We start from the raw sequence: 26,342 nt of genomic DNA, 5'->3' as shown, positions 1-26,342 counted from the left end.
AGAAAGTGAGCACGAATCTTGACCAGGGTAAAGCAGTGGATGTAATGTACAGTATTTAGATTTTGCAAAAGCATCCAATACAGTGCCTCACAGGAGACAGATCATCATGTTAAGGGAACTTGGCCTAGGATATACTATTTGCACATGGATAGGTAATTGGCTGGATAACAGAGTACAACGAGTAGTGTTCTCCAGCTGGGCACCAGTAGTCAGCGGAATACCACAGGAATCCGTACTTGGCCTGCTACTGTTCAATATATTTATCAATGATCTAGGAATAGGCCTGGAAAGCACAGTGTCAACCTTTGCAGATGATACTAAACTATGTAAAGTAATTAATTCAGAAAGCGATGTGGAGTCTCTACAGAATGACTTATTTAAACTTGAAACTTGGGCATCTAAATGGGGAATCAGGTTCAATATAGAAAAATGCAAAGTTATGCATTTTGGGACAAAAAAAACACACATGCATTCTACACTCTAAATGGGAAGATATAGAGGTAACCGTGGTGGAAAAAGAATTGGGGGTGCTCATAGATAATAGGCTTAGTAACAGTACACAATGTCAAAATGAAGCAAAAAAAGCAAATAAAGTGCTTGCGTGCATAAAACGGGGCATTGAGACAAGGGACGAGGAAGTAATCCTGCCACTGTACAAATCATTGGTATGTCGACACCTTGAATATTGTGTTCAATTTTGGGCACCATATTATAAAAAAGATATCGGGGAACTAGAAAGGGTTCAAAGGCGAGCTACTAAATTGATTAAAGGGTTAGAGACACTGTAGTACGAGGAAAGACTTACTAGGTTAAATATATATACTGTAGAAAAGAGGCGTCTAAGAGGAGACATTATTAATATATTCAAATATGTAAAGGGTCATTACAAGGAGCTAGCAGGGGACTTGTTCATTAATAGAACTCTGTAAAGGACACGTGGGCACTCACTGAGGCTAGTGGAGAGAAAATTCCGTACACAACGTAGGAAAAGGTTCTTCACGGTAAGGGCAATAAAGATTTGGAACTCCCTGCCAGAGAAGGTAATAATGACAGACTCTGTAAATGCATTTAAAAACGGATTGGACAAATTTCTAACTGGAAAATGTATCCAGGGTTATAGCATTTAGCAAAGTGACATTAATATCTGGGAGTGGTAGAATAGTAGTTGTCAATTGGTATTAAACCATTACTTTAGCAAGTGCTTTATAATATGAACAGCTTAACACAGAATACAGGTTGAACCCAATGGGCATTTTGCCTCTTTTCAACCTCACTAACTATGTAACTATGAGTTCCAACCACCTGCCCTGGAATTGTGCCCCTTGGGTAACAGCACCCCAGCCCCGAAGGCTGGTGTCTGTGGTCACGAGAATCCAATCCTGTATCCTGAAGCGCCTCCCTACCAAGAGGTTGGTGGGCTGTAACCACATTAGAAGAGAGATCCTGACCTGTGGGGACAGACGAATGACTTGGTACATCTGCAGGTGCGAACCTGACCACTTCTTCAGGAGGTCCAGTTGGAAGGTCCTTGCATGAAAACTGAGAAACGTAATGGCCTCGAAGGAGGCCACCAGTTTGCCCAGCAGAGATGTAACGAGACCTTGTGAGGTTGTAGAACTGCTCGAACCAACTCCTGAAGAACTTCCGCCTTCTCTGCAGGAAGGAAAACTTTTTGAGCCACCATGTCCAGGATCATACTGAGGAACTGGAGGAGTTGGGTTGGTTCCAGGTGGGACTTCTGAAATTTCAGAATCCAACCGTGGCGTGACAACAGAGATGCTGTCCAGCAGGATTTCTGTGATCTTGCTTTTATTAGCAGATCGTCCAGGTAGGGGAGTTGAAACATCATTTCCGCCATAACCTTGGTGAAAAGCCTTGGGGCGATGGATAAGCTGAAGGGTAGCACCTGGAACTGGTAATGTTCCTCCATTGGAGCAAACCTGAGGTACATCTGATGAGGCGGCCATATTCGGACATGTAGGTAGGAATCCTCTATGTCCAGGGAGACGAAGAATTTTCCCTCTTCCAGACCTGAGATCACCGCTCTCGGAGACTCCACTTTGAACAGGAACACCCACAGATATGGGTTTGACGACTTGAGGTTCAAAATGGGTCTCGCAGAACCGTCCAGTTTTGGTGCCACAAAAAGGTTGGAGTAATATCCCTCACCTTGTTGTTGAGGTGGCAACAGAACAATGACCTGGGTCAGGGTTAACTTTTGAATGGCCTCCTGCCATGTGGAGTGCATGGTTTCTGAAGCTGGTAAACCTGACTTGAAAAACCTGCGAGGTGGAAGACTTTCAAATTCCAGCTTGTAGTCCCTGGGAGATCAGATTTTTTTACCCAGGCATCCTGGCAGGAGCTGGTCCGGATGGAGCTGAAGAATCTCAGAGGAGCTCCCACCCTGAGGTCCCTCTTGAGTTGAGGGACACCATCATGCTGAGGGTTTGGAGGAGCCAGAGCGGACATTCTGGTCCTGAGATCCTGCGGCTTGTGAGACTTACCTCTGGAACCTCGTGCCGCATTTGAGGCACTTCTGGCTGTAACCTTAAAGTGTGCTGTCCAAAAGGACTGCAGAGACGGTCCAGTGTAAGAGCGTCTAGGTGGCGGAGCAGCAGAGAGGAGGAACGTGGACTTTCCAGCTGTCGCCTTAGAAATCCAGGTATCCAATTCACCACCGAACAGCCAATCACCTGTGAAGTGCAAGGCCTCTATACTCTGGGTGCAGAAACCGCCATGGTAGAACCATGTGCGTTAATAACACCGATTCCCTTAATGGTATCGCAAAGGAAGCAGGCAGACTCCTGAATATGCTGAACCAGCAGTACTAAGACGGCTCGGGTATTATCCCCTGCTAAGCCCTCCTGAATGTTACCCGCCCAAGTGTGTATGGTATGCGTCACCCAACAACCTGCAATAACAGGCCTTTGGGCTGCCCCCGCTTCAACATAAATAGATTTTAAGGTTGATTCTAGTATCCTGTCTGCAGGTTCCTTTAAGGCTGTGGCCCCTGGAACCAGGAGAATAAGCTTTTTGGACAGGTGTGACAAAGATGTGTCCACCGCCGGGTGAGTTTCCCAAACCTTATGCCCCTCCTGGGCAAATGGAAAGGTGGCTAACCACTATCTTGACACTTGTAATTTTTTATCAGGAGAGGGCCATGCCTCCCTGAACAGGTCATCCAGATCCTTTGAGTCAGGAAATGTGACCTGTGCCTTTTTCTGTGCAGAAAAAACGGATTGCTGCACCTCAGAGTCAGTACTAGGGATATTTAAAACATCTCTTATTGCCATAATAAGTGAGTCTACACCCTGTGCAGAAGAGGAATCATCTAACTCAGTATTTGATTTCAGCTTCTCCCCCTCTTCCACCTCCGGTACCTCCTGCTCGGATTCTGAGAGGATATCGGGTAACCCCCTTTTTTGGGGTAAAGGATTAGAGAGAGGAGAAACACATTATCTGCCCTGTCCTTTGTCAGAGCAGCCATAGACTGTTGTAACTGCTGCCTTTCTTTTCTTGCAGTAGTTAATTCAGTAGACATGTCAGCCATCATAGATTTAATGGAACTGAGCCAAGAAGGCTCGCTCTGGTAATTCACCCCTAGAAGCACCACTAGTTTGTGAGGGCTGACAGTATTGTTCACACATGATAGAATCTGCAGGAGAGGTGGAAAATCTGGTGTGACACACAGCACACACAACCTTTTTCACCATGCTGACAGAGGACATTTACAGTACATACACACACATACAGAGATACAGGGTACAAGGAAGCCTGCCCAGTCTAGTATGTGTTGAGATACACAGAGATGAGGAACCAGCACACAGCCTGAAACTAACAAATGCAGTGCTAGGATAAGGCAATTTGGTGTACATTGTGTTAGGAGCCTAATACAAGGGTCCCACAGCTGGCTCTCCCCCTTAACTACATCCCTGTACCAGTGTCTCATCCTGTGGAGGAGCTGGCAGCCTGCAGCAGCACTGTGTGTGCAGGAAATAGCACCAGGAAGCCACTGGTCCAGCTCTGATGAAGATCCGCCCCCTGCAATGGCGCCAGAGCTTAACTGTTATTTATACTGGCAAAAGTCCCCATATAGTCTAAAAATGAAAGTACATGTACCTCATTCCACTATCGCTGGCCAGTCTGCGTGGGGGGCTATGGGATCACCCCAAGGGGAGTCCGTATGCCCGCCCCATGGTTGCGCCACACAATGAACTGGGGCCCCCCGCAAGTGATTAAAGTTTTAAGCCATGGCCGAGTTGACACTGCTTTTTCGCCACCGGTGATTAATATTTTCAATTCTGATTTGAATTTAATAAATATTTTTCCAATTTATACAGCTGTCTGTGTCATTATTTCTAGGTTTATTGGTTCTAGTTTGTGTAATAATAAAACATATGGGTGACTTAAAAGGAACGAAAGACTGCATAAGATAGAGTGAATATAAGCACCCTGTTTGTTTATGTAACTAAGCTAGATAGGTCTGGTTTTTGTGTTGATACTAGTTGATAGGTTGGTGACGTTTGTCAATCAAATTAGTTACCCAATGAGAAGGGTTTAGGTAGGCGGGTTATATTAGATTATTTAAGTGAGGGCTGAGGAAATCAAATTCCTCTTGCCATTTTGTGATCCCACCCACCCAGCAATTTTAACTTCGGTTAGAAAAATTAATTATTATTATTATTATTTTTTTGGTTTTCTTTTTTGAAATTTCAAGTTGGAATAATGAGTTATATTATTCCAGCAAGTGCGAGGCGCAGTGGGTGGAAAATAAGATTTTACTCACCGGTAAATCTATTTCTCGTAGTCCGTAGTGGATGCTGGGGACTCCGTAGGGACCATGGGGAATAGACGGGCTCCGCAGGAGACTGGGCACTCTAAAGAAAGATCTAGTACTATCTGGTGTGCACTGGCTCCTCCCTCTATGCCCCCCTCCTCCAGACCTCAGTTAAGGAAACTGTGCCCGGAAGAGCTGACATTATAAGGAAAGGATTTTGGAATCCCGGGTAAGACTCATACCAGCCACACCAATCACACCGTATAACTTGTGATACACTTATCCAGTCAACAGTATGAACACAACAGAGCATCAACAATGGATGCCAACATAACTATATACACGTATTGCAGAAAGTCCGCACTTGGGGCGGGCGCCCAGCATCCACTACGGACTACGAGAAATAGATTTACCGGTGAGTAAAATCTTATTTTCTCTAACGTCCTAGTGGATGCTGGGGACTCCGTAAGGACCATGGGGATTATACCAAAGCTCCCAAACGGGTGGGAGAGTGCGGATGACTCTGCAGCACCGAATGAGCAAACACAAGGTCCTCCTCAGCCAGGGTATCAAACTTGTAGAATTTTGCAAATGTGTTTGAACCCGACCAAGTAGCAGCTCGGCAAAGCTGTAATGCCGACACCCCTCGGGCAGCCGCCCAAGAAGAGCCCACCTTCCTTGTGGAATGGGCTTTTACTGATTTTGGAGGCGGCAAGCCAGCCGCAGAATGAGCCTGCTGAATCGTGTTACAGATCCAGCGGGCAATGGTCTGCTTTGAAGCAGGAGCACCCAACTTGTTGGGGGCATACAGGATAAACAGCGAGTCAGTCTTCCTGACTCCAGCCGTCCTGGCTACATAAGTCTTCAAAGCCCTGACTACATCAAGCAACTTGGAATCCTCCAAGTCACGAGTAGCCGCAGGCACCACTATAGGTTGCTTCAAATGAAAAGATGACACCACCTTTGGCAGAAAGTGTGGACGAGTCCGTAATTCTGCCCTGTCCATATGGAAAACCAGATAGGGGCTTTTACAAGACATAGCCGCCAATTCTGGCACACGCCTAGCCGAAGCTAAGGCCAATAGCATGACCACGTTCCACGTGAGATACTTCAGCTCCACGGTCTTAAGTGGCTCAAACCAGTGGGATTTCAGGAAACCCAACACCACGTTGAGATCCCAAGGTGCCACTGGAATATGCAGCACTCCCTTAACAAACGTCTGAACTTCAGGAAGAGAAGCCAGTTCCTTTTGAAAGAAAATGGATAGGGCCGAAATCTGGACCTTTATGGATCCCAGCTTCAAGCCCATAGTCACTCTGGACTGTAGAAAGTGCAGAAACCTGCCCAGCTGGAATTCCTCTGTAGGGGCCTTCCTGGCCTCACACCAAGCAACATATTTTCGCCATATACGGTGATAATGCTTTGCTGTCTCGTCCTTCCTAGCTTTTATCAGCATAGGAAAAACCTCCTCCGAAATGCATTTTTCCGCTAGGATCCGGCGTTCAACCGCCATGCCGTCAAACGCAGCCGCGGTAAGTCTTGAAACAGACAGGGTCCCTGTTGCAACAGGTCCTGTCTGAGAGGTAGAGGCCACGGGGCCTCTGTGAGCATTTCTTGCAGTTCCGGGTACCAAGTCCTTCTTGGCCAATCTGGAACAATTAGTATTGTTCTCACTCCTCTTCGTCTTATGATTCTCAGTACCTTGGGTATGAGAGGAAGAGGAGGAAACACATAGACTGACTGGAACACCCACGGTGTGACTAGTGTGTCCACAGCTATCGCCTGAGGGTCTCTTGACCTGGCCCAATACCTTTGTAGTTTTTTGTTGAGACGGGACGCCATCATGTCTACTTGTGGCAGACCCCATCGATTTGTAATCTGAGTGAAGACTTCTTGATGAAGTCCCCACTCTCCCGGGTGGAGGTCGTGCCTGCTGAGGAAGTCTGCTTCCCAGTTGTCCACTCCCGGAATGAACACTGCTGACAGTGCTTGCACGTGATTCTCCGCCCAACAAAGAATCCTGGTGGCCTCTGCCATCGCCACTCTGCTTCTTGTGCCGCCCTGTTTACATGAGCCACTGCGGTGATGTTGTCTGACTGAATCAGCACCGGTTGGTTGCGAAGTAGAGGCTCCGCTTGACTCAGGGCGTTGTATATGGCCCTTAGTTCCAGGATATTTATATGCAGACAAGCCTCTTGACTTGTCCACAACCCTTGGAAGTTTCTTCCCTGAGTGACAGCCCCCCATCCTCGGAGGCTCGCATCCGTGGTCACCAGGACCCAGTCCAGTATGCCGAACCTGCGGCCCTCGAGAAGGTGAGCACTCTGCAGCCACCACAGAAGAGACACCCTGGCCCTCGGGGACAGGGTGATCAGCCGATGCATCTGAAGATGCGATCCGGACCTCTTGTCCAACAGATCCCACTGAAAGATCCTCGCATGGAACCTGCCGAAGGGAATGGCTTCGTATGATGCCACCATCTTTCCCAAGACTCGCGTGCAGCGATGCACCGACACCTATTTCGGTTTTAAGAGGTCTCTGACTAGAGTCACGAGCTCTTGAGCCTTCTCCGCCGGGAGAAACACCTTCTTCTGGACTGTGTCCAGAATCATGCCCAGAAAGGGCAGACGCGTCGTAGGGATCAGCTGCGACTTTGGGATATTCAGAATCCAGCCATGCTGTTGTAACACTTCCTAAGAGTGTGCTACGCTGATCTGCAACTGCTCTCTGGACTTCGCCTTTATAAGGAGATCGTCCAAGTATGGGATAACTGTGACTCCTTGCTTTCTCAGGATCACATCTTTTCTGCCATTACCTTGGTAAATATTCTCGGTGCCGTGGAGAGCCCAAACGGCAACATCTGGAATTGGTAATGACAGTCCTGTACCACGAATCTGAGGTACCCCTGATGAGGCGGATAAATGGGGACATGCAAGTAAGCATCCTTGATGTCCAGAGACACCATAAAATCCCCCTCCTCCAGGCTTGCAACGATTGCTCTGAGCGATTCCATTTTGAACTTGAATCTTTTCAGATAAATGTTCAGTGACTTTAAATTCAATATGGGCCTGACTGAACCGTCCGTTTTCGGTACCACAAACATTGTGGAATAGTATCCCTTCCCCTGTTGAAGAAGGGGAACATTTACCACCACCTGCTGGTGAAATAGCTTGTGAATTGCCGCTACCACTACTTCCCTCTCTATGGGGGAAGCCGGCAGGGCCGATTTGAGGTAACGGTGAGGGGGCATAACTTCGAATTCCAGCTTGTATCCCTGAGACACAAACTGTATAGCCCAGGGATCCACCTGTGAGCGAACCCACTGGTGGCTGAAGTGTCGAAGACGCGCCCCCACCGCTCCAGGCTCCACCTCTGACCTTCTTGCTTCTTTGTGAGCGAAAGGACTGCATTTGGTAATACAGTGCTTTCTTAGGTTGTGAGGGAATATATGGCAAAAAATTGGACTTCCCAGCAGTAGCTGTGGAAACCAGGTCCGAGAGACCGTCCCCAAACAATTCCTCACCCTTGTAAGGTAACACCTCCATGTGTTTTTTGGAGTCGGCATAACCTGTCCACTGCCGGGTCCACAGGACCCTCCTGGCAGAAATTTACATTGCATTAATTCTAGAGCCCAGTAGGCAAATGTCCCTCTGGGCATCCCTCATATATAGGACAGTGTCTTTTATATGCCCCAGGGTCAGCATAATGGTATCCCTGTCTAAGGTATCCATTTCCTCAGACAGATTATCTGTCCATGCTGCTACCGCACTACACATCCAAGCCGACCCAATTGCCGGCCTCAGTAGAGTCCCTGAATGTGTATAAACAGATTTCAGGATACTTTCCTGCTTTCTGTCTGCAGTATCCTTTAGGGCGGCCGTATCCTGTGACGGCAGGGCCACCTTAGATAAGCGTGTGAGAGCTTTATCTCCCCTAGGGGAGGATTCCCAGCGCACCCTGTGCGCTGGTGGGAAAGGGTACATAAGTAACCTTTTGGAAATCAGCACTTTCTTATCAGGGGAATCCCACGCTCTTTCACATAACTCATTCAACTCATGCGAGGGGGGAAAAGTCACCTCTTGCTTTTTCTCCCCATACATATAAACCCTCTTGTCAGGGACAGTGTTTATCTCTGATATGTGCAAAACATCCTTCATCGCTATAATCATGTAGCGTATAGCCTTTGTCATTTTAGGCTGTAATTTTGCATCATCGTCGTCGACACTGGAGTCAGAATCCGTGTCGACATCTGTGTCAACCATTTTGGATAGTGGGCGCTTTTGAGACCCTGAGGGCTTCTGCGCTGTAGGATCAGGCATGGGTTGAGACCCTGACTGGCCCAAGGTATCAGCTTTATCCAACCTTTTATGCAAGGAGTTTACATTATCATTTAACACCTTCCACATATCCATCCAATCAGGTGTCGGCACCGTCGGCAGCGACACGTCATCCATCTGCACTTGCTCTGCCTCCACATAGCCCTCTTCGTCAAACATGTCGACACACGCGTACCGACATACCACACACACAGGGGAAGCTCTAAATGAGGACAGGACCCCACAAGGTCTTTTGGAGAGACAGAGAGAGAGTATGCCAGCACATACCCCAGCGCTATATGACCCAGGAATCACACAGTAACTTAGTGTTTACCCAGTAGCTGCTGTATTTTTACCCTCTTTCTACCGTGAATCTGCAAGGGAGAGCCTGGGGAGCTTCCTCTCAGCGGAGCTGTGGAGAGAAAATGGCACTGGTGAGTGCTGAGGGAGAAGGCCCCGCCCCCTCAGTGTCGGGCTTCTGTCCCGCGATTTTGTGCAAAAATAATGGCGGGGGCTCATGCATATAACAGTGTCCAACTGTATATATGCTGCTTTTGCCAGGAGGTACTTAATTGCTGCCCAGGGCGCCCCCCCCCCCCCCTGCGCCCTGCACCCTACAGTGACCGGAGTGTGTGGGTTAGTGTGGGAGCAATGGCGCACAGCTGCAGTGCTGTGCGCTACCTCATGTGAAGACAGGATTCTTCTGCCGCCGATTTCGATGTCTTCTTGCTTCTGCCGGCTTCTTCTGGCTCTGCGAGGGGGACGGCGGCGCGGCTCCAGGAACGGACGACGAGGTCAAGTCCTGTGTTCGATCCCTCTGGAGCTAATGGTGTCCAGTAGCCTAAGAAGTGCAACCTAGCCACAGTTAGTAGGTTTGCTTCTCTCCCCTCAGTCCCACGTAGCAGAAAGTCTGTTGCCAGCAGAAGCTCTCTGAAAATAAAAAACCTAACTAAAATACTTTCTTATTAGCAAGCTCAGGAGAGCTCACTAAAAGCACCCAGCTCTGTCCGGGCACAGATTCTAACTGAGGTCTGGAGGAGGGGCATAGAGGAAGGAGCCAGTGCACACCAGATAGTACTAGATCTTTCTTTAGAGTGCCCAGTCTCCTGCGGAGCCCGTCTATTCCCCATGGTCCTTACGGAGTCCTCAGCATCCACTAGGACGTTAGAGAAAGCAGTGCTATTTGGCGGCTCAATTTAGCACAGCAGAGCTTGGCTAGCATTTCCCCTTTGAGAAAAGGCGAGTCGGTCACTACCTCAGGGGAGGACCAGGTCACCATCTTATGGAGGGACCAGCACTGTGCTAATTAAGGGGAGATGGTTCTACCCAGGACGGATTACACAAGGGGCAGAAACTCCGCCCCATTTATTTAAAGATTAAAGTTTTAAGCCATGGCCGAGTTGACACTGCTTTTTCGCCACTGGTGATTAATATTTTCAATTCTGATTCGAATTTAATAAATACGGCTGTGATCTCCATTTCTCCAATTTATACAGTTGTCTGTGTCATTATTTCTAGGTTTATTGGTTCTAGTTTGTGTAATAATAAAACATATGGGTGACTGAAGCTGTTTGTATGATTGTTTGACAAAAATACAGATCCAAAACTTAAACCAAAACACACAGGGGCGGTTTTGGCAAAACAAAATACAAATCCAAAACATGGGGGAGATACAGATCCAACATCGAAACCAAAACACGGGGGGCCCATCTCTAGTTATAACTACAGACAGACTAGAGATTAATAATCTGGAATTTTACAAGAGGGACAGACAGGCATGTGCAACAATAAGCATATTAGTTAAAGATGATTAGCTAGTTAATATAAGACAAGAGAATGCTGCAATGGGCATTTGGGATGCATTGCAAAGACTACATGAACAAATCAGTTCAAACAGCAAATTATTCATAGATGAATATCAGTGCAGAAATGAAATTACACAGGATAACAATGACAGTGACAAAGAAAAAGCACTTAAAGTTAGATACCCAGTTGCAGAGTAAGAAAACAATATCATGTTTTAGATGTAAGAAAGTCAGATATTTAAAGAAAAAAATACTCAATATGGAAAGTGGAACAGCAGAAACTACCTCTTAAAGGGTCCAAGCAGAGAGTTAAAACTACACTCACAGACATATGCACAAGGAAGTGGAGTGGAACTTTTAAAGCCACAGTAACTCATCAAACCAATAGTTGGTACATAGACTGAGGAGTAACAAGTCACATGACAAGTAAGAGAGATTTCTTCACAGAGCTTGACATGAGTCATAAAAAATCAATATATCTTGCAGATGGTACCAATATCTCTGTGGAAGGTAAAGGGCATGGTCTGCTAATATGCTCCAATGCAAATGGAAGTAATTTAACAATAGCAGTCAATACATTTCCAGATCGGATATTCTCAGATTGGAAGGTGGGCTATCGTCTATAAGGTGCTTGATGGCTAAAGGACTAACTATCAAATTCCAAGATAATCAGAATCAGAATCAGCTTTATTGGCCAGGTATACTTACGTATACTAGGAATTCGTCTTCGGTTTGCTATACAACAGCCAAGTAGGTAACAGGTAAGCAGGTGTGTGTGTGTGTGTGTGTGTGTGTGTGTGTGTGTGTGGGGGGGGGGGCAAGTAAAGTTACACAGATAGGTATACCGTAGGGACACAAGTGAGTTACATGTACGTCTAGTCAGTCAATGTTCAGGAGTTCAGCAGGCGGACAGCTTGGGGAAAGAAACTTTTGAGGCTTCTGGTGGATCTGGCGGGGACAGCCCTGTAACGCCTGCCTGAAGGAAGCAAGTTAAACATGCTGTGGCCGGGGTGTAGCTGGTCTTTTACTATCTTCATTGCCCGTTTTTTAGCTCTGGACAAGTACAGGTCCTGGACTGAGGGAAGGTCGGCCCCGATGATCTTCTCTGCGGTTCTGACCACCTTTTGGAGCCTGCATCTGTCCCTCGCACTGGCAGAGCTGTACCATACGAGTATCGAGGAGCACAGTACCGACTCCACAATCGCGGAGTAGAAGAGGAGCAGGAGCTTCTGTGGGATGTTGAACTTCCTTAGTTGCCTGAGGAAGAACAACCTCTGCTGCGCTTTCCCAACAGTGGCGTCAGTGTTGGACCCCCATTTAAGGTCCCTGGAGATTGTGGTCCCTAGAAACTTGAAGGAGTCCACTAGCGATACCACACTGTCAGCAATCGTTAGCGGAGGTGCACTAGATGACTTCTTCCTGAAGTCCACTATCATCTCGACAGTTTTGAGGGGGTTGAGGTCAAGGTTGTTGTGGATGCACCACTGGGCCAGCCGGTCTACTTCCCGTCTATAGGCCGATTCGTCCCCATCCTTGATGAGGCCGATGACGGTGGTGTCATCGGCGAATTTGAGGATCCTTACTGATTGCGCCTCTGAGGTACAGACATGTGCATTATCCAGAATGGAAGAAAAGTAGTAACCCCAGCCAAAGCAGAAGAACACCTGTATCGTCTTGACACTGCAACACAACAGGTACAATTAAGCACACAAAGGCACATTGCCTGTATTCAGTTGTGGCACAGATCACTAGGAAACATACCCAGACAGCATAAAAGAACTGCAAAGGAAAGGTCTAACAAAGGATCTCACAGTATCAGACTGTTCAACAACCATGAGCTGTGAATGTTGTATAAAAGCAAAAGCCATAAAAATACCAATTCCAACACAAAGTGAGAGCACAGCATTTAGACCACTTGATTTGATACACAATGATGTCTGTGGCCCAATGAAAATGCGTACGCCAGGAGGTAAAAGGTAAACTGTATATTGACTTTCACTGATAACTACTCTAGATATACTCACTTATCTTAGTACCACACATACCAGAACAGAATGGGTTGCTGAAAGAATAGAACTCTGATGGAAATAATCAGATGCATGCTAACAGATTCAGGACTATCTGAGAAGAATTTGGGTGAAGCCACAATGACAGCCACTTATTCACAGAACAGACTATTCTCCAGAACAGTGGAGAAAACTCCATATGAATTATGGCATAGCAAGAAGGCCAATATGAAACACATTAGAGATTTGGACGTAAAGCATTTGTGTACATTCCCACAGAATGATTCAGTACACTGCAGAACTGGACAAAGGAAATTATTCTTGTTGGGTACAGGAAATGTTTCAAAGGATACACACTCTTAAATCCAAAAACAGTAAAAGTAACTGGGTTCACTACGATAAGCCGGCGGTCAGGCTCCCTGCGACCAGCATACCGGCGCCGGGAGCCCGACCGCCGGCTTACCGACAGTGTGGCGAGCGCTAATGAGCCCCTTGCGGGCTTGCTGCGCGTGCCACGCTATTTTATTCTCCCTCCAGGGGGGTCGTGGACACCCACGAGGGAGAATAAGTGTCGGTATGCCGGCTGTCGGGATGCCGTCACTCGGCATACTGAAGACCACCCAAAGTAACTATAACCAATAGTGTGACATTTGTTGGGGAACTGAGAAATGAAGCGATGATCCCAACAGATCCTGATAAAGAAGAAAACACTAACTCCAGAGATACCATCACGCTGAACAGGAGAGTGAAATCAGCTTTGAACCTAATGCCAAAGATACACAGGAGTGCACGACAGTTGAAGTAAGGTGCTCAAACAGAGTAAACAAAGGTAAAGCACCTGTGCATCTCTCATATAACGTTTGCACAAACTGTGAACATTAATGTGAAGCACAACTTCTTGAGAGATTTTCAGGAACAAGGTCTTCTTAACTTGCAATATTGCCCAACAGAGGACAGCTTCTCTTCTCCCTCTGACAGCAGCAACAATGCAGATCCAGAGTCCTGTGTAGCCTCGCCCCCTGTTGAGTCCCATGTAGCCCTAGTCCCTGATGAGTCCCTGACTCCCCTGTAACCACCATAGCAGCCGCAATACAGTCTCTGCTACTCCTGGCTACCACCACCTAGACGTGTGCGTCTGCCAGCTGGCCTGGCCAAGAAAGTTATGGGACTAGTCCGGGGGCGAGGGGGGGGGGGGTACCTTCCTGATCTCTCAGTGGGCCAAACTGCCCTCCCTGTGTATGTGTGGAGGTGTGGGTACAGCAGCAGTAGAGATTATCCAAGCCTTTCTCTAGTCCCACATCAGTCTAGGACGTATAATTATACTCCCTCTGTATGTTCAATGGGCCCTGGTACTCACAGCAGGGTGTCACAATGTGGACCTGTAACACTGGAGCCCTATCATCTCTTGGGGCCCTCTATATATGCTAAAGGATATTAGCCCAGATCTATCTTTCATACATTTTTCTAGCAGATTAATATATAAAAACAGTTATAGTATGGAACTATTCTTTCATGCATCATTAATTAAAAACAATGGTCTCAACTTCTATTTAAACAAATTAACAGTATTTAAAGGCTAGGCTATAGAGGTGGACTGAGTAAGATGGTGTTTTTAATTTGCCTTAACTGCACAGTGGGTGATGAAAAGGAAAGTTCCCAAAATTAATTAAGTTATTGCAATGAACAATAGTTTAGCAGGGTATGTGGTTAGCGGATGCCGATGTCGGGATAATGACATTCGGCATCCCGTGTGCTGGTATTACATACCGAACCCTTTAGCAGTGCTCCTGGAGAATCAATTAACACACATTTATGCCTAAAGGCTTTTTTACTTAATTCTAATCATTTTCAATTTTGAAAATTGGTAGAGGCTTTTCATGGTTCTGACTGGTAGAAACCATGAGATATTAAAATTTTTAAACATGTGTGTCTAACAACTGTATTGTTGTCATGTGGGTGACCTAGTTTCTGTTCAGTCAAGGTGCTTATGGGTAGAATTAAGTTAACTGTATCTGATCTCTTTCTTAACTTTCTGAAGACTGCACAGGCCCGGACCGGGCAGATAACCATCTCCAGAGCCGAAACTAGGGGGGGGCTAGGGGGGCACGCGACCTGGGCGCGGAAAAGGAGAGGGCGCCGGCGCGAGGCAGTAAGCGGGAACGAGCAGTGCAGGACGGCGCAGGGTTGAGGAGGCGCCGTCCCGCTCCGCTGCACCAGGACGCTTCCGTAGCGTAGAGGCTAGTCAGAGCTGCTTCCTGATAAGAAACACAGCCGTCGCTTCTGCCAGCGCGGTGTGTGTGACTGTGCGCTTCGGAAATGGAGAGGAGGGGGCCCTGACTGACACAGCAGATCAGCACTAAAAGTAGGTAGGGAGAGGCGGGCAGCTATATATGTACAATATGTGTGTGTGCAGTGTACTTTAACCTAATGTGTGTGAGCAGTGCAGTGTAACCCTGAGTGTGTGTGTGTGTGTGTGTGTGTGTTGAAGCAGTGCAGTGTAACCCTGTGTGCTTGAACAGTTCAGTGTAACCCTGTATGTATGTGTGTTGGAGCAGTGCAGTGTAACCCTGTGTGTGTGTGTGTGTGTGTGTGTGTGTGTGTGTGTGTGTGTGTGTGTGTGTATGTGTGTTGGAGCAGTGCAGTGTAACCCTATGTGTGTGTGCATGTGTTGGAGCAGTGCAGTGTAACCCTGTGTGTGTATGTTGAAGCAGTGCAGTGTAACCCTGTGTGTATGTGTGTTGAAGCAGTGAAGTGTAACCCTGTGTGTGCTGGAGCAGTTCAGTGTAACCCTGTGTGTATGTGTGTTGGAGTAGTGCAGTGTAACCCTGTGTGTATGTGTGCATGTGTTGGAGCAGTGCTGTGTAACCCTGTATGTGTGTATGTGTGTTGGAGCAGTGCAGTGTAACCCTATGTGTGTGCATGTGTTGCAGCAGTGCAGTGTAACCATGTGTGTGTATGTTGAAGCAGTGCAGTGTAACCCTGTGTGTATGTGTGTTGGAGCAGTGAAGTGTAACCCTGTGGGAATGTGTGTTGGAGCAGTGCAGTGTAACCCTGTGTGTATGTGTGTGTATGTTGAAGCAGTGCAGTGTAACCCTGTGTGTGTTTGTGTTGGAGCAGTGAAGTGTAACCCTGTGTGTGAGTGTGTGTGCTGGAGCAGTTCAGTGTAACCCTGTGTGTATGTGTGTTGGAGTAGTGCAGTGTAACCCTGTGTGTATGTGTGCATGTGTTGGAGCAGTGCAGTGTAACCGTGTGTGTGTGTGTGTGTGTGTGTGCGCGCGCATTTGCTGGGGCAGTTCAGTGTTACCCAGTGTGTGTCTGCTGGAGCAGTGCAGTGTAACCCTGTGTGTGTACTGGAGCAGTGAAGTGTAACCATGTGCGTGTGTGTGTGTGTGTGTGTGTGTTGGAGCAGTGCAGTGTAACCCTGTGTGTATGTGTGTTGGAGCAGTGCAGTGTAACCCTTTGTGTATGTGCATGTGTTGGAGCAGTCCAGTGTAGCCGTGTGTGTGTGTGTGTGTGTGTGTGTGTGCGTGCATGTGTTGGAGCAGTGCAGTGTAACCATGTGTGTGTATGTTGAAGCAGTGCAGTGTAACCCTGTGTGTGTGTACTGGAGCAGTGCAGCGTAACCCGGTGTTGTGTGTGTATGCTGGAGTACCCGGGGTGCGTACATCATTTGTATGTATAGGAAGGGTGTAATTAATCACAGTATATTGGGGTATGTGTATATACAGGGGCACGTATATATGTTAATTTTGGCAGTATGTGTATATTCAGGGGTTGTGTAGATATGTACTGTACTGTGTATTATTGATGGTGTGTACATGTATGGGAGGATGTATTCCTGTATAACGGGAAGGGGGGGCGCCAAATGACTGTCTTGCCCCGGGTGACAGAAACCCTAGTTTCGGCCCTGCCATCTCAGACATCTTGTAAAAGATTGTGTATAAGGCATCTGCCCAATAGACCCTCATCATTTTATGACCCACAAAGTCTGAGAGTATCAAATTGTAAATTTAAATTTCAAGTATCTGGTCAGGAAATATATATGAAACTTACTGTACTGTATGAAAAATAAGATTTTACTCACCGGTAAATCTATTTCTCGTAGTCCGTAGTAGATGCTGGGGACTCCGTAAGGACCATGGGGAATAGACGGGCTCCGCAGGAGACTGGGCACTCTAAAAAAAGATTTAGGACTATCTGGTGTGCACTGGCTCCTCCCCCTATGACCCTCCTCCAAGCCTCAGTTAGGAACTGTGCCCGGAAGAGCTGACACAATAAGGAAGGATTGTGAATCCCGGGTAAGACTCATACCAGCCACACCAATCACACCATATAACACGTGATAGGAACCCCGGTTAACAGTATGATAACAATTGGAGCCTCTGAAGAGATGGCTCACAACAAAACCCGATTTTTGTAACAATAACTATGTACAAGTATTGCAGACAATCCGCACTTGGGATGGGCGCCAAGCATCCACTACGGACTACGAGAAATAGATTTACCGGTGAGTAAAATCTTATTTTCTCTGACGTCCTAGTGGATGCTGGGGACTCCGTAAGGACCATGGGGATTATACCAAAGCTCCCAAACGGGCGGGAGAGTGCGGATGACTCTGCAGCACCGAATGAGAGAACTCCAGGTCCTCCTCAGCCAGGGAATCAAATTTGTAGAATTTAGCAAACGTGTTTGCCCCTGACCAAGTAGCTGCTCGGCAAAGTTGTAAAGCCGAGACCCCTCGGGCTGCCGCCCAAGATGAGCCCACCTTCCTTGTGGAATGGGCTTTTATTGATTTAGGCTGCGGTAATCCTACCGCAGAATGCGCCAACTGAATAGTGCTACAAATCCAGCGCGCAATAGACTGCTTAGAAGCAGGAGCACCCAGCTTGTTGGGTGCATACAGGATAAACAGCGAGTCAGTTTTTCTGACTCCAGCCGTCCTGGAAACATAAATTTTCAGGGCCCTGACTACGTCCGGCAACTTGGAATCCTCCAAGTCCTTAGTAGCCGCAGGCACCACAATAGGTTGGTTCAAGTGAAAAGCTGAGACCACCTTCGGGAGAAACTGAGGACGAGTCCTCAATTCTGCCCTATCCATCTGGAAAATCAGATAAGGGCTTTTACAAGACAAAGCCGCCAATTCTGAAACCCGCCTGGCCGAAGCCAGGGCCAACAGTATGACCACTTTCCACGTGAGATATTTTAATTCCACAGTCTTAAGTGGTTCGAACCAATGTGATTTCAGGAATGCCAAAACCACATTGAGATCCGAAGGTGCCACTGGGGGCACAAAAGGAGGCTGAATATGCAGAACTCCTTTGACAAAAGTCTGAACTTCAGGCAGTGAAGCCAGTTCTTTCTGGAAGAAAATCGACAGAGCCGAAATCTGGACCTTGATGGACCCCAATTTGAGGCCCAACGTCACCCCTGCTTGCAGGAAGTGTAGGAATCGACCCAGTTGAAAATCCTCCTTCGGGGCCTTCATGGCCTCACACCAAGCAACATATTTCCGCCAAATGCGGTAATAATGTCTTGCGGTGACATCCTTCCTGGCTTTGATCAGGGTAGGGATGACTTCCTCCGGAATACCCTTTTCCTTTAGGATCCGGTGTTCAACCGCCATGCCGTCAAACGCAGCCGCGGTAAGTCTTGGAACAGACAGGGTCCCTGCTGCAGCAGGTCTTGTCTGAGCGGCAGAGGCCAAGGGTCCTCTGCCAGCATCTCTTGAAGTTCCGGGTACAAAGCTCTTCTTGGCCAATCCGGAACCACGAGTATGGTTTTCACTCCTCGCATTCTTATTATTCTCAGTACCTTGGGTATGAGAGGTAGAGGAGGAAACACATAAACCGACTGGTACACCCACGGTGTCACTAGAGTGTCCACAGCGATCGCCTGAGGGTCCCTTGACCTGGCGCAATATCTTTTCAACTTTTTGTTGAGGCGGGACGCCATCATGTCCACCCGTGGTCATTCCCAACGGTTTACCCGCATTTGGAAAACTTCTGGAAGAAGTCCCCATTCTCCCGGGTGTAGGTCGCCCATCGGAGAATCCTTGTGGCTTCTGCCATCGCCATCCTGCTTCTTGTGCCGCCCTGTCTGTTTACATGGGCGACCGCCGTGATGTTGTCTGATTGGATCAGTACCGGCTGGTTCTGAAGCAGGGGCCTTGCTTGGCTTAGGGCATTGTAAATGGCCCTTAGCTCCAGAATATTTATGTGAAGCGAAATCTCCTTGGAAATTTCTTCCCTGTGTGACTGCACCCCAGCCCCGAAGGCTGGCCTCCGTGGTCACCAGGACCCAGTCCTGTATTCCGAATCTGCGGCCCTCTAGTAGATGAGCCCTCTGCAGCCACCACAGCAGCGACACCCTGTTTCTTGCCGACAGGGTTATCCGCTGTTGTATCTGTAGATGAGACCCGGACCATTTGTCCCACAGGTCCCACTGGAACGTCCTTGCGTGTAACCTTCCGAATGGAATTATGCTTCAACGAAGCTACCATTTTTTCCAGGACTCGTGTGCTTCCACTGGAAGAAACACTCTTTTCTGGTCTGTGTCCAGAATCATTCCCAGGAACAGAAGACGTGTCGTCGGGACCAGCTGTGACTTTGGAATATTGAGAATCCAGTCGTGCTGTTGTAGCACTTCCCGAGAGAGTGCTACCCCCACTACCAATTGTTCTTTGGACCTCGCCTTTATCAGGAGATCGTCCAAGTACGGGATAATAAAAACTTCCTTCTTGCGAAGGAGTACCATCATTTCGGCCATTACCTTGGTAAAGACCTTCGGTGCCGTGGACAACTCCAACGGCAGCGTCTGGAACTGATAGTGACAGTCCTGTACCACACATCTGAGGTACTCCTGGTGAGGAGGGTAAATGGGGACATGCAGGTACGCATCCTTGATGTCCAGGGAGACCCTGTAATCCCCCTCGTCCAGGGTCGTAATAACCGCCCTGAGCGATTCCATCTTGAACTTGAATCTTCTGATATAAAAGTTCAAGTATTTTAATTTTAAGATGGGACTCACCGAACCGTTCTGTTTCGGTACCACAACCATTGTGGAATAGTAACCCCTTCCTTGCTGAAGGAGGGGCACCTTGACAATCACTTGTTGTGATTATAGTGTTGAATAGCCACCAACACCGCCTCCCTGGCAGAGGGAGGTGCCGGTAAGGCAGATTTTAGGAAACGGCGGGGGGAAAAACGTCTCGAACTCCAGCCTGTACCCCTGAGATACTACTTGAAGGACCCAGGGATCCATGTGAGAGAGCCCACTGGGTGCTGAAATTTCTAAGACGGGCCCCCACCGTACCCGGGTCCGCCTGAGCAGCCCCAGCGTCATGCTGTGGACTTACCGGACGCAGGGAGGACTTCTGCTCTTGGGAACTAGCTGTGTGCTGCAGCTTTTTCCTCTACCTTTGCCTCTCGGCAGAAAGGATGAGCCTCTAGCCCTCTTGCTTTTCTGGGGCCGAAAGGACTGTACTTGATGATACGGTGCTTTCTTTTGTTGTGGGGTAGCCTGTGGCAAAAAAGTCGATTTCCCAGCAGTAGCTGTGGAAACGAGGTCTGAAAGACCATCCCCAAACAGTTTTACCCCCTTATAGGGCAAAACTTCCATGTGCCGATTCGAGTCGGCATCGCCTGACCATTGCCGAGTCCATAACCCCCGTCTGGCGGCAATGGACCTAGCGCTTATTTTTGATGCCAGCCGGCAAATATCCCTCTGTGCATCACGCATGTATAAGACCACGTCTTTTATATGCTCTATTGTCAGCAAAATATTGTCCCTATTCATAGTTATTTTCCGACAGGGAATCTGACCACGCAGCGGGAGCACTGCACATCCATGCCGAAGCAATGGCTGGTCGCAATATAATGCCCGAGTGTGTGACTATATCTTTCAGGGTAACCCCCTGCTTTTTATCAGCAGGTTCCTTCAGGGTGGCCGTATCCGGAGACGGTAGTGCCACCTTTTCTGATAAGCGTGTAAGCGCTGTATCTACCCTATGGGGTGTTTCCCAACATGACCTATCCTCTGGCGGGAAAGGGTACACTGCCAATTACCGTTTAGAAATTATCAATTTCTTACCGGGGGAAGACCACGCTTCCTCACACACCTCATTTAATTTCTCAGATGCAGGAAAAACTACTGGTAGTTTTCTCTCACCAAACATAATACCCTTTTATGTGGTACCTGGGGTATTATCATAAATGTGTAATACATTTTTCATTGCCTCAATCATGTAACGGGTGGACCTATTTGGAGGGTACACTAGTCTCATCGTCGTCGACACTGGAGTTGGTATCCGTGTCGACATCTGTTTTTGCCATCTGAGGTAGCGGGCGTTTTTAGAGCCCCCCATGACATTTGAGACGCTGGAACAGGCACAAGCTGAGTAGCCGGCTGTTCTGTGTCGTCGACCTTTTGTGTAAGGAGTTGACACTTTCACGTAATCCTTCCATAAGTCCAACCACACCGGTGTCGATCCCGCAGGGGGTGACATCACATTTACAGGCATTCGCTCCGCCTCCACATCATTATCCTCCTCATACATGTCGACACAGCCGTACCGACACACAGCACACACACAGGGAATGCTCTGACAGAGGACAGGACCCCACAAAGCCCTTTGGGGAGACAGAGGGAGAGTATGCCAGCACACACCAGGGCGCTATATATCACAGGGATATCACATATAAAGAGTGTTTTCCCTTATAGCTGCCTATATATATTGTATACTGCGCCTAAATTGTGCCCCCCCCTCTCTTTTTAACCCTTTCTGTAGTGTATTGACTGCAGGGGAGAGCCAGGGAGCTTCCCTCCAACGGAGCTGTGAGGGAAAAATGGCGCCAGTGTGCTGAAGGAGATAGCTCTGCCCCTTTTTCGCGGACTTTCTCCCGCATTTTTATGGATTCTGGCAGGGGTTAAAAAGCACCTACATAGCCTCTGGGGCTATATATGGTGCCAGTTTGCCAGCCAAGGTGTCAGTATTGCTGCTCAGGGCGCCCCCCCCCAGCGCCCTGCACCCATCAGTGACCGCAGTGTGTGGTGTGCATGAGGAGCAATGGCGCACAGCTGCAGTGCTGTGCGCTACCTTGGAGAAGACAGAAGTCTTCAGACGCCGATTTTCCGGACCACCTTCTTGCTTCTGGCTCTGTAAGGGGGACGGCGGCGCGGCTCCGGGAACGGACGACGAGGTCGGGTCCTGTGTTCGATCCCTCTGGAGCTAATGGTGTCCAGTAGCCTAAGAAGCCCAAGCTACCACCACTTAGGTAGGTTCGCTTCTTCTCCCCTTAGTCCCTCGATGCAGTGAGCCTGTTGCCAGCAGGTCTCACTGAAAATAAAAAACCTAACAAACACTTTCTTCCTAGGAGCTCAGGAGAGCCCCTAGTGTGCATCCAGCTCAGCCGGGCACAGAAATCTAACTGAGGCTTGGAGGAGGGTCATAGGGGGAGGAGCCAGTGCACACCAGATAGTCCTAAATCTTTTTTTAGAGTGCCCAGTCTCCTGCGGAGCCCGTCTATTCCCCATGGTCCTTACGGAGTCCCCAGCATCCACTAGGACGTCAGAGAAATTTATGTTATGGAAGCATGGTGCAATCTCCCCCCTTAACTGAGAAATCTGACAAAGGGCGGGATGTATTAAACAGAGAATGCAGTAAACTCCTGTTTACCACATTTTCCTGATGTACTATCACCCGGCCGGCAGGTCAGCGCCGCGGCAGGGTTCGCCGTACCCCATAGAAGCCTTTGGGCTTCTTTCTGCAGCGATCTGTGAGGGTTCCAATCAGATAACTTCCAGCATGCCTCGCGCCCGCCCCCATCACCCTGTGCATGTGCAGACTGACACCAGAGGCTGAATCCCGGAAGTCAGGCAGCCGCTGCGCATCGCGGAGGACAGCTTTTATCAGAAGAGCTGTTCTCCGCAATGCTGATGTCATATGTAAGTATATATGCAATCAGCATCATAGAGCTGGGTGGCACAAGGTATGTGAGTCACAATAACCTTAATTAATGGTTTCACTGAAAGGGAAGGAGCTAGGAGCAGCCTGTACAGGTATACATGTAAGGGAGACCTGGAAGAGAGAGTACATTCCTGAGGAGAGTCTGATCCACACTGAGATGCACCATGACCAATTCCAAACGTGTACTTCTCTCACGACAGCTTTCTAGCTCATATATTGTTACTTAGATTCTGTGCTATTCTCATTTTACAGATATCTATGTGTGTCATTTTATAATTTTTTTTTAATTCTTAGGCATTGGAGTAATTTGTGCTCAGATTGGGACATGCACTTAGCCCATGGCAACCAATCAGCATTGACATAACATTTATAATTTGCATACTATAAAAGCATACAGAGTATCTGATTGGTTGCCATGGGCAACTTCTCCACTTTTATCACTGCTTAGTACATGTCCCCGTAAAATCCTTAATCTTACCGTTATTATCTGCAGTTCTTTCAACAAACCTATAAACCTATAAATGCCAATATATGTGCTACTTATCTGTGTGAAATTATCGCTTGAATACAAATACCTGTGTTAGGTAGAATTAAAGGGCTACCTAGTGGGGTGAAGCAACAGATCCCTACAATAACCCATCATGGTATCAAAGTTGTGTAGCAACCATAAATGCCAACGTGATCATAAGTGCACCCAGCAATTTTAGATTGATGTATCTGGGGATTGGCTGGATTCAGGACAGGGTACCATCCTCATCAGCTCAGATTACACTGTATCTACTCATCTGACAATTTTAGCTGGTATATTTTTTGGTACTCACCAGAGCAGAGAAGCCATTGAAGAATGCAAACCAAGCGTTGTGCAAGAGACTGGCAAATGTCTTGAAGTTGTAAAAGCTCAGAAACTTAGAAAAACGGATATAGGATAAACGTCCATGAAAAAAAAGCAAATTTTGAAGATAAGAAAATTGAGCCAATGCAAAATCACTAGCGAGAACAGCTTGGACACCTTCTTTTCCCATGATACCCACACCAATATGAGCAGCTGTAAGACAAGTTACACTGAATAATTAGAATTATTTCATAATTAAATATTATCAGATTTCTTCAGATGCAAAGGACATCTTTCAAAGTTGGATGCAATTTTAGTGCAAATGCAAATGTAAAAGGCATTCAGATAAAAATAAATTTTAGTACCTATGCAGAATTTGCTGTAATTTTGAGATATGACCAGGGATGGATTGGGATGGAAAACCAGCCTAGGTCAGGTCTGATGAGGAGAAGGGTTTGATTCTGAGTTGGACGCAGTTGCGGCCTTCCTTGCGTCTTTTGCTGCAGTTGCGTCTGTGACTTTATGCTAATGACGCTACAGTGCAGTTCCCTAGTGTACATTCATGCATCCCAGTGATGTGTGGTGGGGTGAGGCAGAGCCTTTCCTGACATACTAACGTATAAGCCAGAGTTTTGAATTTAGAAAGTATATGAAAAATACAAAGAATATATTAGAAATATCTTCTTTGTATTATTTTAATCATTTTTATAGTCAAAACTCTGAAGTAAAAAGTCTATGGCAGGTGAGCCTACCTTTTCCTCACATCTCTAATCAAAACTCACCAAATTTCCAGCAGTATATACTGCTGCACATGCACGTCTGTATAAAGCCCAAATGTACCCTTTGGCTCATATTTTGTGTGTAAATCTAGCTCTGATACTAGACAGTGCCTCCTGAGCACTTAACTCATGTCCCTGCTGCATCCAAATATGCAAGGACTGAGACTCATGCTTTCAGTATCTAAAGACACTGTAATCATACTTTGTGCATCTCTAGATGCCACCATCTGTCGCACCATTGAAACTTTCACCATCCCTATGCTAGGTGAACATCATTCTTCTGATGGCTTCCAATGTGAGCAATTCAGCTTCTCTGTGCGCAGCCACTTTCAGAAACACACCCATACTATGTTACATCTGTGTCTGATAAGCCAACCCTAACCACACAGGAATGCCCAACACATTTGTAATATACATCTTGGTGTGTGTGTCTGACTCTGTACTGCAATGCTGTACAAACACTACTGTGGTGCATCTATGCGCAGTGCAACCAGGACACAAGCGCAGATGAAAATCACAGGAAAAAATCTAAAACACATTTATTTATTAACATTTATGTAGTGATAGCATATTCCAATGCTCTTTCTTACAAAGTCAGGCAGGGGCAGAATAGGAACTGAAAGTGGCTCTGGAAAAATTTGCAGAAGTGGCCTTACATGGGCAGCACCAGAGGTATACCATGTAACCATAACGGCAGCACCACCCCTCACATGTCAACAAATAAAACAAGTCCCACACCCGCACTTGGGTCAGTAATTGGATAGATAATAGGGAGCCGCGCATTGTGGTCAATGGATCATTTTCAAATTGGACTAAAGTACTAAGTGGTGTGCCACAAGGGTCGGTACTTGGACCACTTTTGTTCAACATCTTCATTAACGACCTAACAGTAGGTCTAGAGAGCATGGTATTAATTTTCGCAGACGATACCAAATTGTGTAAGAATCAGGAAACCACCAGACACAACAACACCCAGAAACAAGAAAATGAAAGAAGGAAGGAATATAGAAGGAGGGGAAAGAGAGGAGGAGCAAGGAGCAAGAAGAAAGACTTACAAATAAAGAAGCCATCAGTGTTCAATTTGAGCAAAAAAATCCTTACATAAGCACAACTAGATATTCTGCAAAAAGGCTTGAAGTTTGCTCCCCAGTCGAAGATTAACAAATTTGATCTTTACATTGACCTTCAAAAATATATCCAAAAATTATGCATGAATATCACTGACGACCAATTCTTACACTCTACCTTGAAACCCACATCAACATTCAATCCGATACATTGCAAAGGCTCCCACATTGAAACATTCAGGAAACTGGTAGAAAAGGATATTGAAAAAATTCCCGAACATCAAATAATAAAACAGACCTTTGAAAAACAGAAAGAGATGCTCTAAAGAACTAAAAGAAGACAATCAAATTGTCATAAAACCAGCAGATAAAGGAGGAGGCGTGGTTATTATGGAATGAGAAGCATATGACAAAGAAGTAGAAAGATTGCTCTCTGATGTCACAACATACGAAGTCCTAGAACGTGATCCTACCAAACAATTTCTACAGGAGCTTGAACAACATCTCGAAGAAGGTCTCACCACGGGAATTCTGAACAAAAAAGAATTTGAGTTCATCCTGGAAAAACATCCAAAGATACCTACCTTTTATTTCTTACCGAAAACTCACAAGAGCCTCATAAATCCTTATAAATCCACCTGGACGACCAATAGTATCAGGTATGAAATCAGTCACATCTAATCTGTCAAAATACACAGACTCTTTTCTCTAAACAATAGTTACTCAACAGAAGAGCCATCTTCAAGATACTACAAGTATACTCCAAAAATTAGAAGCTATTCAATGGGAACAGAAC

General features: G+C 47.0%; 1 protein-coding gene across 1 annotated transcript in view; it reads right to left on the bottom strand.

Moving 5' to 3' along the window:
- LOC135046821 (phospholipid-transporting ATPase IK-like) overlaps window positions 1-26,342 on the bottom strand; it is a 1,701,102-nt gene that overhangs the window by 226,780 nt on the left and 1,447,980 nt on the right. The window contains exon 23 of the mRNA XM_063955407.1: window positions 23,690-23,913. Within this exon, the coding sequence (XP_063811477.1) occupies window positions 23,690-23,913 (224 nt within the window). The remainder of the gene's footprint in view (window positions 1-23,689; window positions 23,914-26,342) is intronic.

This window comes from Pseudophryne corroboree, chromosome 1 (genome assembly GCF_028390025.1).
Source record: "Pseudophryne corroboree isolate aPseCor3 chromosome 1, aPseCor3.hap2, whole genome shotgun sequence".
NCBI classification, from domain to species: Eukaryota; Metazoa; Chordata; class Amphibia; order Anura; family Myobatrachidae; genus Pseudophryne; species Pseudophryne corroboree.
This window is presented reverse-complemented; position numbering and strand designations above follow the sequence as displayed.